This window comes from Diorhabda sublineata, chromosome 1, assembly GCF_026230105.1.
Source record: "Diorhabda sublineata isolate icDioSubl1.1 chromosome 1, icDioSubl1.1, whole genome shotgun sequence".
Taxonomy (NCBI): domain Eukaryota; kingdom Metazoa; phylum Arthropoda; class Insecta; order Coleoptera; family Chrysomelidae; genus Diorhabda; species Diorhabda sublineata.
The window spans coordinates 33,456,784-33,474,752 of record NC_079474.1 but is presented as its reverse complement, the minus strand read 5'-3'; the positions used below and the strand labels follow the sequence as shown (position 1 = coordinate 33,474,752).

Here is a 17,969-nt window from a genome sequence, read left to right as displayed (position 1 = left end):
TCTCATCAAAATATAATCACTCTAATAACTAGATAGAAAATAATCAATACAACAAATACTTTTTGAAATATCTTCCTCAAATTAAGATTATTACTACCGTTAAACAAATAAGGTATTGAACGTGTCATAATTTAAAATTTTATAAAATTTCGTAAGCCCATTCTGTCTCGCAAGTCTCCTAAGATTTCTTCGTTGAAAACATTTATCTTACCTGTTCTCGATGCTCTAATAATATATTATATCCATGACTTTGTTGTGTCGCGTCAAAATCGTCAGAGTATGAAAGCAGTGTTGCCAATTCGAACATATAACTAAAGCGTAAATAGTCGTGTTCTAGTAAATTGCTTTTTAAATAGTTTGAGGTAAAACCATGCATATTAAAATATATCTATTTATTCCCGAAAATATTTAATTATATATTGTTGCAATAATTACAGAAATATGAAATTATACCGATTAATAAAATTCTCATTTACTGACTGTAATTTAATGTTTATAGTAAACTTTCGATTAAAGACAACACACATATCTATATCGTAAATTCATCTGGCAAAAAAATTTATTATTCAAAATTCAATCTCAAACCGGCTTTATTCGAATAAAATAACATATCATTTACGCAGTTCTGTTATTATAAAATCTTATAATTGAAAGAATATTGGCAACATCGTTGTAGAAGCCGGTACAAATAAAGAACAGTAAGAAGGCAGAGAAACACTAAGCAGCAAAGTACATGTGCTTTTAAAGGAGTAAACAACTGGACTAGATGAATATGGATTATTAGTACAACACATTCTAATGTTCTTTTTTTTATCATTCATGATTTCCTTTTGCAAATGATCTTATGTAATTAAAATCCAGCTGATGTTATCTAAATGCTAAATCTAACAGCAAACTTATCAATCATCTGTCAAATAGATCATATCGGAATGACGTCACAATCAGCCGCCATACTGTCTTGCGGGACGAATATTGCTTTATTTACATTGAAATTATTATCGGTGTTTAATGTTCATTTTTTTGACCTAAGATATTATCAATGGAAAAAGCACCAAAAATAATTCCCTATATACAAACGAAATAAAAAATTTTATGGACATTATGAAAATATGGAAGACGCGACGTTTCAAATCACGTTACCTAAATAATCTATACGTTAAACTGAGTTAATTCCATAAAAAAGTTGGTGTTGTACCGGTAAGGAGGAAGGTAAATATCTCAATGCATCTGGTTTGAGTAAAATTAAATGGGATGTAGAATAAAATGAGTTGAAATTATCTGAGATTTCACACTACTATTATAACATTTATGCGATATAGACTATACAAAAAAAATCATAGTTATCAATAAATTAAATGTTTGTAACTACGTTCCAAAAATCTCTAGTTTGTTCCAAACAGGTTACTTTCAATGGGACTTCTATATGATATAACGACTAGACTATCATAGATTATTTTTGTCGAACAGGTGCAGTGGTCCTTCACTCCTCAATAGATGCGCGCGTCTACCATAAAAATAGTAAACGTTAGGCAATCTTACAGTTCGCCGAAACCATTTGTAAGGTAAGGTGATCGTAAAAATTAAAAAAAAATAATACCGATTCGTAATTAACGCAACGATTATCAATAAAACCGCATTCGACGTGTAATGGCTTTTCTCCGTTCGATAGTTAGATACAGTGTTTATAAAAAATACGGATTAGTCTACGATTCCTTTCAAACGAATTCGGGTAAACTTAAAAATTTAAATTTATACCAAATCGCGTTGAAATCGACTACTGCTAGTGGTACTTTAGTGGAAAATGCAACAAACGCAGTGGAAACCCCTCAGCGAGATGTCTTGGATATTACTTTTTCTGACCCAAAAGCGGCTTTTAAAAGTAAAACAAATTGGGAACTTATTAGGGCATATCTGGTATATGCCTTATGTTCTATCGAATATTTGGTTGACAATAATATGAAGGTAAGAGGACATTTCATTCAAAATAGTTTCGTGAAGTATTTAGGCTGTCAATTAACGGCGGCATTTACAAAAACAGTATCCAATAATCATAAATTATAATAACTGTACTTTTACTAATTTGAACCCATAAACTAAAGTTCATTATATAATAAAAATTAATACCAACAGACGGAATTCCTTTCGGATACGTCTAGTATGTTGATGTTGGGTTGGCAATGGAACTAGAATTAACCTTCAATCGATTTTAGCAACATCACAAGTTGTAAACCAGTGACGTGCACTTTACAAAAGTCAAATAGACATCAGGACTTAATATATTGTTTTTATAAAGTCATAAAAAATTAAATGCATTCATCATTTACAAAGTAAATAATAGTTCCCGCCATTTTAATTCAACGTCTATAATACTTTCGATAATTATCATGTATGTTATACCAGGTTAATTCAATATGTTTATATATATATATATATATATATATATATATATATATATATATACGAGTGCAAAGAAAAATATTTTTAATTATTTACAAAAATTACAAAAAAATAGAAGAAATGAAAGTTTTAAACAGCTTTAAATATTAAAGTGTTGGAAATTTTGGTTACAAAACATTATTTTGATTGGATGGTTAAATATAGAAGTTGTAATGGAAAACTAACAGGCAAATTACAGATTGTAGAAAAGACTACAAGGAAGATTAGAAAGTGGATGGAAAGACCTGGTACAAGATACACAAAGTACGTTATTGGAAATGACAATAAAATGGAGATCAATAGTAGACGCTACAAAAACATGTGTTAAACTGCAAATAAATTCTAATGAAATTTCTGATCTACAAAATACAGTGTCAAACGAGCTTAATTAGAGCCGCTTCAATTCTAAATAGAACGTAGAGTCTCAAAGTTTTTTTTCTGACAATTGATCTCATACAGAGTTGGGCTCAAGTCATGCAAAAAATTGCTTTAAGAGAAGAAAACGCGGCGTTAAAATGTATTTATTAGAAGAAAATTACTAAAGGGATTAGAAAAAAAATTGCAGTACAGAGAAGGCCCCACAGAAAAAAATCACAGGGTGTCCATTTTTCATTTCAATATCTATTTTAGTCTCCTTATTTTTACAATGAAAAACATTTTACCTATATTAATAATTTATTTTTTAAACAATCTTACTCTATAATTACTAAAACCCACAATTGGCGAGATAGATTATATCGTCAGTAAATAATTCCAATTCCCAAGGTTTTTTTATGGTTTTCAGTTGAATAATTTTCATACGATATGATTTAGGTCTATTCATAAACTAGACTTCCAGTTTTCCGTTGTCATCCGCGAGTGACGTTTGACGTTCCTAGCAAATAGACTACAGGAGTGTTGACGTCACACACCGCCATTGTTAGCGCAGGTCAGGGATCACTTTCCAAACAAAGTTTTAACTCCATTGACGATCGTATAATATGATTAGTGATTTTTTCGTATTTTATTTAATAAATTTTGCACAAAACACATTACCATCTTATACAACAGTTAAATAAACACTTTTCAAATAACTTTAAAGAACATACACTACTTCACAAATTTTGGAAAGTGAACGATAACAATATGACGGCCGTGACGTCACGCTTCGGTTGTCTATTCTACACCCTATTCATAAACTTGACGTTGTTGCTGTTAACCTAAAAATTTTATAATTTTTTTTGACGTGTGTACTGCTTTTCGTTTCCGTGATATTTTAATGGTTTTGTTTGTAATCCGGTATTTTTTAACGAAATTATGGCAAATCACATGACAAACGCTAACGAATCTGATTGGTTTTTATCTGTTGAAAGTCATCAACGACAGACGATCGGCCATTTTACGTAATACTAATATTAATAATAAAGAATAGATTAAGAAAAAAATATACCTCGGGCTTTTAATTTATAATTTATTGTGTTGTAGGGTTAATATGATAAATTATGAAAAACTGAGTATACATACGGGGTCTACTCTACAAGTTATTTCGAAATATTCTTTCAATCGATTTATGTAGATGCTCTCATTTAGATGAATAGAAATAACTGAATAAATGTTATAAAATTAAAATTTGCGTAATTGAAATATGGCTGGATAAAAAATAAATATACTTTAGTGACACTTTATGATAGGTATTATAAATATTATAAAATACTTTGCTAGGTTAATTATATCAAAGTCAATTTTAAGAGAATGCAGAATGACGCAGATTTTAATTGAATTAAGTCGTTTATCATAAATATACGAGGGAAGTTCGACGTAAAAATAACTTCTCAATAGAATGTTACTTTATTATTATTATTAGGATGCTTGGGATCATTTTCATGCTGGAGGATAAATTTTCTGCCGGAACGTCCTAAATTTTCCTATAATTTTTTTATACAGCCTTCTTTTTTCAAAATCCCTTCGCTTTTTCCCATGTCTCCAGGTGCCCTTCCGCAAAAACATCATCAAACCATCACCTCAGCCTTGAATCATAGTCCTAACATCCGTTCTTCCTTTACACATTATTCAAACTTTGACCCATACTCCATAAAACTCTCCCCATTCTTTTTCTTTTATTTCAACGTCTTAAAGGAGGTCTCTATACTGTCATCCTTACAAAAAGGCCAGTTTCAATCAATCTCCTTTTCACTTTAGAAGTAAATTTGATGATATGAGCTGCCATCTCTGGTTCTGTGACTCGTGGTTCCATAATTTTCACGTTGTAGTCTACTATATGTCGAGGTATTTCTAATTTTTGCTCATACTAGCCTTTAATACAGGAATTTCAACCGATAATTCTTTAGTTTTACCCATTTTAAAAATTACAAGTCTGAATTTACGAGACCGTCAACAAATCGTATACGAACTTCACAAAAATATGTCTTGGTTTGAAAAGTATACACCACAGAACGTTCTCGAATCCCGCGGTATTAACTTGGACTCAACTACAGTCATAAACACCGAAAAAAATAATTAACAGTTAATGAATGATAATCAACCAGTTTTAACTTGTCGTACTCGCCGACAAAATATAAATATACCCTCGTATATTTATATACTATTATTTTTGGTTTTTAACAACTTTGTTCGACAATATGAAAAAGAAATTTGTTACTTTTGACCGGTAGTGTAATATTCGGTTTCTTTAATTGTTTTCCATATAAAAAATTTTTTGTTGACAGATTTCATGAGTACATTTTTCTTAACAATACTTAAATAGCGTATTGAAACATTAACTTAATTTTTTGCAATATATTGGTAGCATCATCGTCATCGCCAGCGATATCTACAGCTTAATTGATACTAATATCAAATTATCTATAGACTTGAAATACTTTTATAGACACCTTTTATATAATTGTCTATTGTTTTAAGCTAAATCATTTTTATCTATTATCCCTGTTAGTGAATTATTTTTATTGAATACTACGCGTTATCTGATGACGATGTCGCCTATATATAAAATTAAATTGGAGGTTAGTCTCGTACGTGAATTTACGTCATTAAATATACTGTGTATTTTTTTAAGTAACAATTGAATACATAATAATATTTTAATGAAAAAAAAAAAAGATTTTCTCAGTGGTGAGGGTGATGAAAAATTTCAGATGTTTTCAAAAAAACTTACCTCGTGTAGTTTTCTGGTCTCCTTCAAATTTCATATAAAATAAATATTGGAGATCAAAAATTAGCCACATTTTGATTGTAGATTATACATAGTGCGATCTATGAATTCTTAGCGTAAAATAGAAAGAAAGATCATAAAAAAATAATTGAATGGTTTCGAATGTTCTAGAGTATTCTAGAAATTGAAAATGTCAATTTTATTTTCAAAAGCACGCTATTTAGATCAATTTTTTCCTGGGCGGAAAATAGATCAACAATACAAATCGTTCTGGAATGCAATGAAAAATTTTCAAGTATTCTAGATCGAGTTAAAGCTATCAAGCCTGGAAATTTCATCATCTAAAACAATCTGGAATGTAATTGAATGATTTCGAATGTTCTAGATCAAGAGTTCTTAATCAGTGGGTCGCGACCTCAAAGAGGTCCCTGGACGTGTCTGAGGGGTCATATAAAAAGCATTCAGAACACAGATACGTGGTTCTTAGTCTAACATAGAAAAAAAGATCATAAATGAAAAAACTGATAATTTTCCATTCAAAATGTTTAATTTTATCGTAGCTGTTAAATTTTCTACCCCTTAACCTGGCTTTCGGCTTTTCGAACAAAAAATAATCGAACGGTGCCAGATCAGGGCTATATGGTGGGTGTTTAATCACTTTGAAGTCGCATTCGTTTATAATAGCGTTGGAAAGCGAAGTAGTGGGGACTGGAACATTGTCATGAAGAAATAGCTGATTTTAATACCACTTTTTTCGATAATTTTTTGACCCAACTGCTTTAGTACGTCAAAGCTGAGACATTATTCAAAACAGCTCTGCTATAATACAATTTTTTTACTATATGAGGTCCAGAACTGCTATGGACGCCCTGTAAAAAAATCTAAATATATGTATTGAAGATGAATCCTTATAGTAGATAGACATCATTAGTTTTGGGGTAATTACGTCTATTTTTAAGCATCTAATGTATATTTGGAATAAAAACGAGAGGGATTTCACTGTCTGAAATCTTTATTTTCGTCTTATTGTTAATCAAATTTTCCTTATTTCCAGTTAATGAAACTTGCGGAAAAAATATTAGGCGAAAGATTGTTCGTTTTTTTGATGAAATTAACGTTTTATGGGCATTTCGTTGCCGGGGAAGACCAGATGAGAATTAAACCAACCTTGGAAAGGTTAAGGTCGTTTGGAGTTAAACCGATACTTGATTATTCGGTTGAAGAAGATTTGTCACAAGAAGAAGCAGAAAAACGTGAAGTAGCGTAAGTGAGCTCCAAATAATTTCTAGTTTATCCCTGTACTTGTGCACTGCTTTTCATAAAGGGTGATTTATCCGCAAAACCATGATGTTAACCTTGGATTCACCCCCTGTGCCATAACTTTTATAAACGACGGTCTAATCATATCGCACGATGTTAATTGTGAATAAAACAAAAATATAGTCCAAGTGCTCGCCAATACCTCCATCATATTGATTTTGTTTAATCGGCATATTGTCCTTACTTACGTTAACTACACTTAAATTTACCTTGAGCCACCCCTGTACACTGGTTTATATAAGAAATGTCAAAGTTGGACAAAAATTTGACGTTATGTTTTTCAGTTTAGTTTACCGTAGATCCGCCCCTGTGCAATTCTCCATATATAAAATGCCAAATTTAATTCATCCTAGATCCGCCTCTGTGCAATGCTTTATATAAGAAATGTCAAATAATGTTAAGCAAAAAACTTGACGTTAACTTTCTCAGATCAGTTTACCCTGGATCCGCCCCTGTGTAATGCTTTATATAAAAAAATGTAAAATATCCGGCCCTGTGCAATGCTTTATATAAAAAAGTGTAAAATACAGTTTAACAAAAAGCTTGACATTAACTTTCTCAGTTTATCTTACCCTGGATCCGCCTCTGTGCAACAATTTTTATAAGAAATTTGACGTTATGGTTCTCAGTTTAATTTACCCTAGACCCGCTCCTGTGCAATGCTTAATATGTATAAGAAATGTAGAATAATGTTGGGCAAAAAACTAGACGTTAACTTTCTCAATTTAGTTTATCGTAATCAGTAAAAGCTTTATTATAATTTTTAAAATAAACCACAACGGATTTCCTAGAGATGTTGACAGATAAACAAAAACGTTATTGAAATAGAATTAGCTTTGTTCGTTGTAAATATCCTGAACGTGTTCTGTCACCAGATTCATGCACAGTTTGAAATTGTGCGTTCGCGTGCTAATAAAACAGGATTTAAAATTCTGTGTTCGTGGAGCACCACTTTTAATCTGGCGCATGTGCAATCATTCTTTTTGAGATATTTACCACGAAATAACCTCTAACTTATATGGTTTTCTACGTAATTGTATTTAAAAAACGTTATAGTTGACTTTATACTTACAAATATCAAGAATAAACCTTCCAATTTATATAAATGTTATTCTCCTAGCTAGTTTTAAATCGTTCGTGGAGGTATGCATCTTCAGAACATATTCTTAACAAAGCATGCGTATTTGACACATGCAGAATATATTCACAATACATTTTGAATGTGTCCAAATTATCTCGCGAACGAAGCTATTATAAATAAAATATTAATGGAAGAAAAAATTGGTAATTAAATTTTTACACTTTCAAATATTTCTCGCGAGAAAATTAAACATTTTAAAAAAATATTTGGTCAAGGTCAAGGTAAATGTGGCAATGAAATAGTTCATATACAGCGAGAATCAAAATTTGGTTAAATAGTTCAAATACTAAGATTCAGACTGGACGATGTCTGATATTTATAATGTTGTGAATTGAATATTTGGGGTTTTTAATCAATCTGTCTCCAATATCACGATTCTTGCGAGATAAGAAGATACGCCATCTTGTCCAAACACGGTTAGAACAAAATGACTAATTCTAGTATCAATATCTCATAATTCGATTTTTTTTTGTTTTGAATCCATGGTTTTGAAAATAACAAAAGTAGCTTGACTTAAATGGCTGTCACTTTTTTCTGACTAATCAAAATGTCATGAAATTTTCCACTTGGTCTTTTAAAATTTGGTACTTAATAAACGTCATATGGATTTGACAAGGGCCGCGCCATCTGTGTGTCAATAACACGACTTATAAAAATAGGAGGAAACATCTATTTTTAAACTGATGATCATATTCTCACGGAAAACTCATTTTGATATAGAGCTTCTGTACCTGAAGCTGGAGACGAAAAAGTCGAAGGACCTCTAAAACAATACCACGTAGATAAGACGTTCGCGGACAGAAGATACAAAGTACAATCAGCGAGGACGTACTTCTATCTCAATGAAGCTCAATGTGAGAAAAATATGGAAATTTTTTTGAAATGTCTAGAAACTGTAGCAGGTAAGCTCCAACAAGATTTAATTCATATCTATATTTTTTTATTCATTATTTAGTGTCTTAATCCAAGCTGACATCTCAAGGTTAAATTATTTGCCGGTATTTTATCTGTATTCAAACACCTGGCAGTAGATGGGGGTCAGAGCCGGACTAAGCCGACGGGCACATGTAGTTCATACCAAAAGACATTGGTTCCAAGTTGATAATTATTTTCATAGAATTTCTGTTTAATTCTAAACAAATTTTTGAACTGAAAATTGAGGACCCGTACTCTAAGATTTTATTATTGTTCATGTTTTACTGTCGAAACACGGATTAACTTGCTCTTTGTGCTTTTTTTGCTAATTTCGCCCGCTTCTGACCCCAAAACTCCTTCAAACAAAGGGAACTCGATTTAGCGTAAATATGCCTCAACGAAATGTTCTTTCTTACGTAGACTCTAATTCAAAATTCTAATTTATTAACAGCTGACACTTGGAGGCACATAAAAATATTTTGAAACTTGCTATCCACCGAAGTAGAACGTGCAGATAGACCTTTGATCCACAAACATTTAGGTTGTTATTTGGAAATGGTGTCCACTATTTTTTAGGTTATGATAGGTTAGAATTCCCTCTCCACGATACTTCAAAATTATTTATTTAGTGTATAAAAATTTCTGTTTCTTGTTAATAAAAGTAATAATACGATTAATCATATGATTTTTAATATTCTTATTAACCAAATAAATGTTGACTTTATTTTTTTATTTAGGCCTCTTTTTTATCTTAAAAAATGACCAAAATGGAAAAAAAATTTTCGTTTTTGCATGTTCTTTCCGAAAAAAAAAACGATATTCTTCGAAAAAAACAGTTTTTAGTGACAAAACGAGGATTTTATGGTTATTTGGATTTTTTATGGGTTAAAAAAGTGTTAAAATTTCTATTTTTAAAATTTAGGTCTTTTTTGTTTTAAAAAATGAACAAAATGGAAAAAATTAGGTTAGGTTAGTGAGAATGTTATTTTTCAGTTTTTTATCAATTTGAAGAAAATATTTTATAATAAAAATAGTTTGAATTATCTTTGATTGTTTTTTTTTTCAAATTGTTCATTTTTGCATGATCTTTTCGAAAAAAATTCGAAATTCTTCGAAAAAAATTTGTAATTACAGTTTTCAGATACAAATCGGGTTTACAAATTTATGGTTATTTCGATCTTTTATGGGTGAAAAAAGTATTGAAATTTTCATTTTTAAACTTAGGTCTCATTTTCATTTAAAATGCACCGAAAAAAATGAACAAAATGAAAAAAACATTATTAAAAATATCAATTTTTCCATCATTGATATTTTATTAATTCTTATTTAATTTTTTATAGATTTTCAACACTCAGGTATGTAAAAAAATTTTAAGCTTATTATGAATTGTCAAGTCTGGTTCATTCAGCTATAAATTTAAACTCAAATATACATTATACAAATTAAATATTTACTCACTCTATAATTCTATCCGAATTTTACAAATGTAGATTATTTGTTATCGTTTTTCAAGGTTACCAAATTCGACAATTTATATTTTATTCATTTGCTGCCATTGAAACGTAGATAAATATAGAAGGGCTATTTTAATAATGCAAGTAACTTTTCTTTATACGCTTCTAACTATATAAACTCACAAACATCGTAGCTGGCATAAATGAAGTATTATTGTCAACTGCTAACACCTGCTATTTAGAAATAGTGCATCAGATTGTTGTATCATTCAGATAATTTTTAACTTAAACGTTTTTTGTTCACATAAATTTCGTATCGATCTGTATAATGAAGCTCTTTTGCATCATAGTACCAAAAAAAGTTGGCTAGGACTAGAACTACTAAATAAACTGTCTGCAATGATGTATCTACTAGACAGAACCGTATCCAGATTACCGATATAAAAAAATAATGTGGTATAGAGTTAATTCCGAAATATTTCGTCATCAATAAATACGAGGTTAATCCACAAAATAATATTCCCAACAAAAACATGTTTATTGACAATTAACAATACATGTTCGTAAAACTTAGACTTCAAGAGTTTCTTTAATTCAAAGAAAAAATGGTAATCACGGGGGGCACTTCCACACGTTACCATTTGTTGAATTTCGTCAGCAAATGGGAGCTCCATCTTTGACGGCTACCAAGACCAAGCTACACGTCATTCGTAATACTAGTAGTTAGTAGTGGATAAACCAGATGTCGTCAAAGCATCAAAATGATTAGACATTTGTTATTAGGTCGCTATTTCGATTATAGTTAGACGGGAACCCTTTTGGGATACAAAAGGATACGAACGTTATATTTAAAAATTATTCTCAAGAAAATATTTTAAAAAATCTTTATAAAAAATTACTTACTATAATTATTTTCATGTAATTTTCGTTTCTATATTTAGAGTTTTACTATTTCAATTAATTAAAATGTAGTATTTTTACACTATCCGGAAATTCGACAAAATGGCAAAATAAATTTATTTTCTAAGTACGATCCTGTTTAATTTGTACGATTTATGGTTTTCTAAGATCAATATTATTTTATAGGTAGTAAACGACGTATTTCGGAACTAGCAATACATATCATGAATTTGTTTCAATTTGATATTTTTTTAATAAAATTATAATAATTAACCTATCATTTGTTGCAATATTTCCAAATTAGATTCTAATGTTATAATAATCGTAAATACGGTTTTTTAAGGCGATTATGAGCCATTTGAATTACGGTAATTCTATTTTGTTAAATTAAAAATATTTATCTATATAATAAACGTAAAATCCACTTCATTTTTCGTGTTTACCTACCATTACAAATCTTAACCTCAATTACGTTGTCACAAATAATAACGATTTTAATATTTCAATCAATTTTGATACTTTTGCGATGTTGCATGTCTTAGTGGTGGTTTTTAAAAGATTAAATTGAAATTTTTCAATTATCTCCAGATGTAATAATGCCATTATCATACCTACCAATTATATACAAAAATATTCATTTCGTTATGTTCCACGTAACAATAACAAACGCCATCTTGTGATGTTGTTCAGTAAACATTATTTGGGATAATCGATAAGTTTTTTTTATGAATTTATGAAAATAATCATCGGATTTAATTTTAATTTAGTTTTTAATGTACAGGCCCTTCTAGAGGAGCAGGACTAGCAGCGGTTAAATTTACAGCTTTAGGCAGACCTCAACTATTAGTAAGTGCCATTCATTACATGTAATTGTAGTACAAATCAACTAAATCATGTAATGATACATTTCCCGCTTCAATCTCGAATTTGAAGGTTATGTTACACGCTTAAAATTATCATATTAATATTTATATATCATAAATCGTGTTAAAATTAATCGTACTGCTAATAGATTGATAACATCATCGAGTAATATACAGGGTTTTTCATTAAACAAAAAAAAACAAACAAAAAGTGAATTTGATTATAATTTTTGACGGAAGTTGAACTAGAATTATATGCAATGCGTGTATTTATTGCAGCTTCAACTGTCTGAAGTAATTATGAGAGCTAGGCAGTACATGACCGAAATTGTGGGAGGCGAAGGAAACGTTTTATCCCATCATTTGAAAGTTGAAGATCTAGAAAATAAATTCGAAAAAATTCAAGATAAAGAATCTCTGAAAAAATTTCTCACGCAAGTCACTTCCGATAAACATGGGTGAGTTGCATTTGGTTATACGAAAATGGTCCCAGAAGTACCTGGCTTATTTATTTCCACTCTCCACTTTGACAATAACATTCATTCTTCTTCTATTTCATCACCTACATCCTTGTTCTTGAACTGAATGAATACGATAAAAAGATAATTTGGTGTTTAATATTTCTAAGTGATGTTTTTTTTTTGTTACCTTCAAGTGTGCTCCACTTGTTTCCTTGGTCGGGTATAATAGACGACAACCAAGAATTAAGTGCGACGTTCAGAGTACCGGACTTGAAATCCGGTAGAATGATTAGATTGATTACTCAGTTATCGGCAAAAGAAGAAGAAATGTTCAGAAATATGGTTAGAAGGTTCAACACAATCGTTAAGGTTAGTTAGGTTAGGTTATATTATTAATCACATTTTAGATCGAAATCAATTTTTTAAAAACTGATGTATATATATATATATATATATATATATATATATATATATATATATATATATATATATATATATATATATATGTATATGATTGTTTATTTTACTTTAGCATAGTTCGACATAACATAACAACGTTTTCTCGGCTACCACTTGGTCTTCTTTTTAGTCTTATTAAGTTCTTTGCTAACACTCGTCTATTGCGCCGGCGACGTTGAATCTAGACTCTGCAACAGGGCCGGAGCGAGCGAGAAACTTATTGAATCAAAGTTCGTAACGAACCAATATAAAATATTTTGTATGGTGCAAATTGGAAAAAGCGTTGAAATTCATAATATACGAAAATAATTTATGTTTCTATTAATGTTTCAAGTTTAGTTTGTTTTGCGATCTACAAGCACCTGTCTATAACAATTAACAAGTTATTTTAATTTTTTTTAAATAATATTTGAAGAAACATTTTGTCAAGTGCAAACTGAGAAAAGCGATAAATTTCATAATTTGCGACGAGAATAGAAGCTAAGAAATGACTTCAACGAACTTTTACAATATTGCCACTTTGTTACATTTGTCACAAATCTGTTGAAACGGCACATCTGTTGAAATTTGAAATAACGAGAAACTAAGAAACGGAATAACATTTACAGCGTTGCCATCTTGTTTCCTTTATCACAAATATGTTGTAATTTGAAATAACGAGAAACTAAAAAACGGCTATACTTTTACAGCGTTTTTTTTACATTCGTTATTAATTTGGATACTTTTTTTATTTCTTACCCTGTTACGCCTTTAATTAATATATTAACTAACTCTCACAGTGTTGCCACTTTGTTACATTCATTTTTTTTGTATTTTTAGTGAAAAATATAACCTAGTGGCACGCTGTAATTAGGACGAGGTTGCTTATCGCATCATATTTTTATATTAGGTATTAATGAAGTTTTTTTTTGCAATAACCATATTAACAGGCAGCACAGGAAATGGATGTTAGAATAATGGTAGACGCAGAACAAACCTATTTTCAACCCGCCATTACGCGACTCACGTTGGAATTCATGAGAAGATATAACAAACAAAAAGCGATTGTATTTAATACCTATCAATGCTACTTAAAAAACGCATTCGACGAAGTTTCCACGGATTTGGAACAAGCTAAAAGACAAGATTTCTATTTCGGAGCTAAATTAGTAAGAGGAGCTTATTTAGACCAAGTAATAAATAAAACAAATAAACTTTACAACGAAAACTTATAATTATTTGTGTTAGGAACGTGCCAGAGCAGCAGCAATGGGTTACCCCGATCCAACTAACCCCAGTTACGAAGCGACTACCGAAATGTATCACAATACCCTATCGGAATGTCTAAGGAGGATAAAGGCATTCAAAACGAAAGGGGAGGATAAAAAAATCGCCATTATGGTAGCTTCCCATAACGAAGACACCGTTAGATTCGCTATAAAAAAAATGGAAGAGAACGGAATTGAACCGTTGGATAAAGTGATCTGTTTCGGACAGTTATTTGCTATGTGTGATAATATTACGTTCCCGTTAGGTGAAATTTATCATAAATATTTTTAATGAACATAAATTAATCAATATTTATTTTAATAGGCCAATCAGGGTATTCGACTTACAAATACATCCCGTACGGACCTGTAAAAGAAGTATTACCATATCTATCTAGAAGGGCTCACGAAAATAAGGGCGTTTTAAAAAAAATTGAGAAGGAAAAAAGATTGTTGGCCAGCGAAATTTTCAGGCGATTATCTAGAGGGCAGTTTTGGTACACACCGAAAGGAAATTACGTCCCCATATAACATGTAAGTGAATAACGTCCATCTAGATAAAATAGAATATATTAAATAAAATTTTTTAGGTTACAACTACAATTTTAGTTTGAAATTTATCGAAAATAAGTGACAACATTGTTTGACGACGTATCTTTGTAGATAAGTAGTTATCTAGCAAAGAAATTATCTGCACGAGACAGATTTATTGAGATTATTTGAATTTATAACAAGAAAAAAATATATTTCTAAAAAAAATCGACTTATTTATTGTACATCTGAGTGTATTTCCATAAATATTTCAGTTTAATATTCGAAAATGATAAAACTCAAGACTCGAAATTGTCAAATAATATTTATGTATATTGAGTAAATGAAATATTAAAATAACGAAATTATTTGATCTAATAACATATAATGATGATACATACCTTTTCTAAATCGATTCAATGATAAAAATTTCATTTTCATAATTAATTCATTCACCATCAACTTAATTTCATTTACATATTAATTTTCAATTACTTGTTTATTGTTTTATAACAAAATGTCACCGAATGATGGCAACATAAAAGTTGACGTTTGGCGCCAGTGCTACCAATAGAAGAAAAGAAAAATCACCATATCCACATTGCATTTTGATTGGTTCTTAAATAATTTAATGATGATAATTATATGTTTTAATTCGTTGAAAATAATGAAATAAAAATTCACAGAATACCTAATAACTAAAAAAAATTGATGTATAATATGAATATTGACTAATAATAATAATAGGAAAAGTAATTTTATAGGCCAGTTTTAGGTCAAAAAATATGAAAAATGGATTTATATTTTTGATAAATTAAAGCCATTAAACATTGAACTCTGACGTCATAGTTTACAAAACAAAGAACTTCATTCTCAACCTCACAAACTTTGATGTCATTTGAGAATCTGGAAAATTATATTTTTCGTTTTTTTGCCTTTTCTGGGATAACTTACGATGGTGATGATATTTGCTTACACCATTAGGAAGTAGAGATTTCAACGAACCAAAATATCAATGATTTTTAAAAAAAGCTGATATTTTGACGGGAGAATTCCCGTTCGAAAATTAGGGTACTTTTTCGATATTATGTCAAAATAACGTGAATTACAGTATATTTGAGACATAAGAAAATAAGTTTTCACCAAATTTTGCAAAAAAAAAGATGTTTTTTGTAAAAGATAAAAATTAAAAACTAATTTTTTACATAGATGCGAAGAAATTTAAAATACAAAAGTTCTAGATCTTCTTATTACCTACAACTTTGCTATTTGACTTTTTTTCCATAGGACTTGTAGTTTTGGAAATCGAGATAAACTGTTTTTTACCTTTAAAAACTCACCCTCTTCCTTATCTTAGATAGCCCGTAAATTATGTTTCCTTCCATTTTTATTATATTCTCCTTTTCCAATCCTACTTTTATTTTTATTTTTTTTTTAAAGGCTTCTACGCTGGTCTATTATTATAACTTAGACAACAAAAACTCTCATCGAGTACTTTATAATATAAACAAAAATAATTGTTTAAGTTTTTATAATTCATGTTAAATGAATTTTATTACTCTAAATTATTTGTAAAATTTTCACAATTTTAAATGCAACGTGTTTATGTCGAGATGTTATTGGATCTGACGTTTTGTGTCGTTTTAAAATTTTAAATTCAATATTTTAGATAATTCTCAGTTTTTGTACACATTCGGATGAAAAATAATGTTTGATATACGACGACATCGTGTATCACCTTCATGACCTAACCTAACAACCACCATCGTATGTGCCAAAAACTTTACGTTTTTGTGTCACTAAGTATATTGTATCATAGATTTTGTTGGTTTATCCCCATTTAATTCACCCCATAGTAGAGTTTTATTCATTTTAGAATTCCAAAATATCTCGAATTTAAAAAAAACTTTTCGTCGCGACCTATAGTTTTATTAATAGTTTTTGTTTTGCTGATTAAATGACATTTAATCAGCCTGTGATGTTGAAGTTTCTTTAAATTATATTTTAGGTTTTATGTAATTACATTGTGTATAAATTATAAATAGAATAAAAGATTTAAATTTTTCATCATGTTTTTTTTAAAGTAATACTGTGATTATCTATACTTGAATATTTCATCTGCACTCGTAAAAGTGATTTACTGATAAAGAAAAATTGAAACTCGAATAAGGAAAATTTCGGTATTTTTATAATTTCAATCCCGAATGTAAGCATTGAAAACATACAAAATGAACCAACCCATGGCGGCGATTGGTACATATCGACTCCATCTTGCAATGTCATATACTTAATTCTGAGAGTTCACTGGCGAACCAAATTTTTTACAGAAAGAGATGCAACTGAATATATGCATATACTAGAATAAAATTTAAAACTTAATCAAAAGAAACTACTTTCTTTATAAAATCATAAAAATTAACGAAAATATTCAGGTTATGTGGCTTCTTACATTTGATACTTAATATTTGGTCTTATTGAAAGAGCAAAATATTTTTCTTAGTATATTAATTTGAACTGGTTATCTCAGTGTGCTGTACGTCAAATATCGTCACTATTCAACATTTACCGAATGATTTTTAAAACATGTTGTCGCTTCCTTTGTTTCTTTTCAAGCTTAAATATTTCAGTTTTGTATCTATTCGATAGCAATGGAATAAATATTAATTAAAAAGCTTCAATCTTTTATTTCCAATTTCTGTAATAAAAGCCACTGTATAAAAATTATATGTGTAAGTGAAATTATTATTCGTGTTTTAGTGAAAATTACATTCTAAGCATTGGTAGCCCTGTGGCATCAATTAACGGTGCTGTAAGATTTATTTTTGACATAATTGACAGTTGATTGTAATGCTTGTCGTTGTTCAGAAGCATTTTATGAGTACTTATTAATTTTTATAAGATATAATTTTAATAATCACCTTAAAGAGAGTCGTCTTTTCCTTTCGATTGAATTGAATGGAAACTTGACAATAATTGGAAAAAAGTTACAACTTTTTAACGATGTAAAACTTATGTTGCTCTGAATTTAGAAGTTTTGAACATTTTTTTATAAAAATGTTTTGTTGTTTGAAACAAAAAAATGCCGATTAAACCT

The 17,969-nt window shown here is 29.7% G+C and overlaps 1 protein-coding gene across 1 annotated transcript; it reads left to right on the top strand.

Annotated features, from left to right (window-relative positions):
• Positions 1-1,539: 1,539 nt before the first annotated feature.
• Positions 1,540-17,534, top strand: LOC130445844 (proline dehydrogenase 1, mitochondrial). The gene is made up of 11 exons (XM_056781755.1): positions 1,540-1,962; positions 6,639-6,847; positions 8,766-8,947; positions 10,301-10,315; positions 12,096-12,160; positions 12,457-12,635; positions 12,833-13,007; positions 14,027-14,269; positions 14,325-14,610; positions 14,670-14,878; positions 14,935-17,534. The coding sequence occupies exons 1-10, from the start codon at positions 1,648-1,650 to the stop codon at positions 14,873-14,875; spliced, it is 1,875 nt and encodes a 624-aa protein (XP_056637733.1). The 5' UTR covers positions 1,540-1,647; the 3' UTR covers positions 14,876-14,878; positions 14,935-17,534.
• The last annotated feature ends 435 nt before the right edge of the window (positions 17,535-17,969 follow it).

Bases quoted from the DNA above. Each gene is read 5' to 3' on its own strand.
- LOC130445844 (XM_056781755.1), top strand. From the start codon at position 1,648: ATGGCTTTTCTCCGTTCGATAGTTAGATACAGTGTTTATAAAAAATAC. The intron at 1,963-6,638 runs GTAAGAGGACAT...CCTTATTTCCAG, and splicing joins TGGTTGACAATAATATGAAG to TTAATGAAACTTGCGGAAAA. The intron at 14,611-14,669 runs GTGAAATTTATC...TTATTTTAATAG, and splicing joins TAATATTACGTTCCCGTTAG to GCCAATCAGGGTATTCGACT.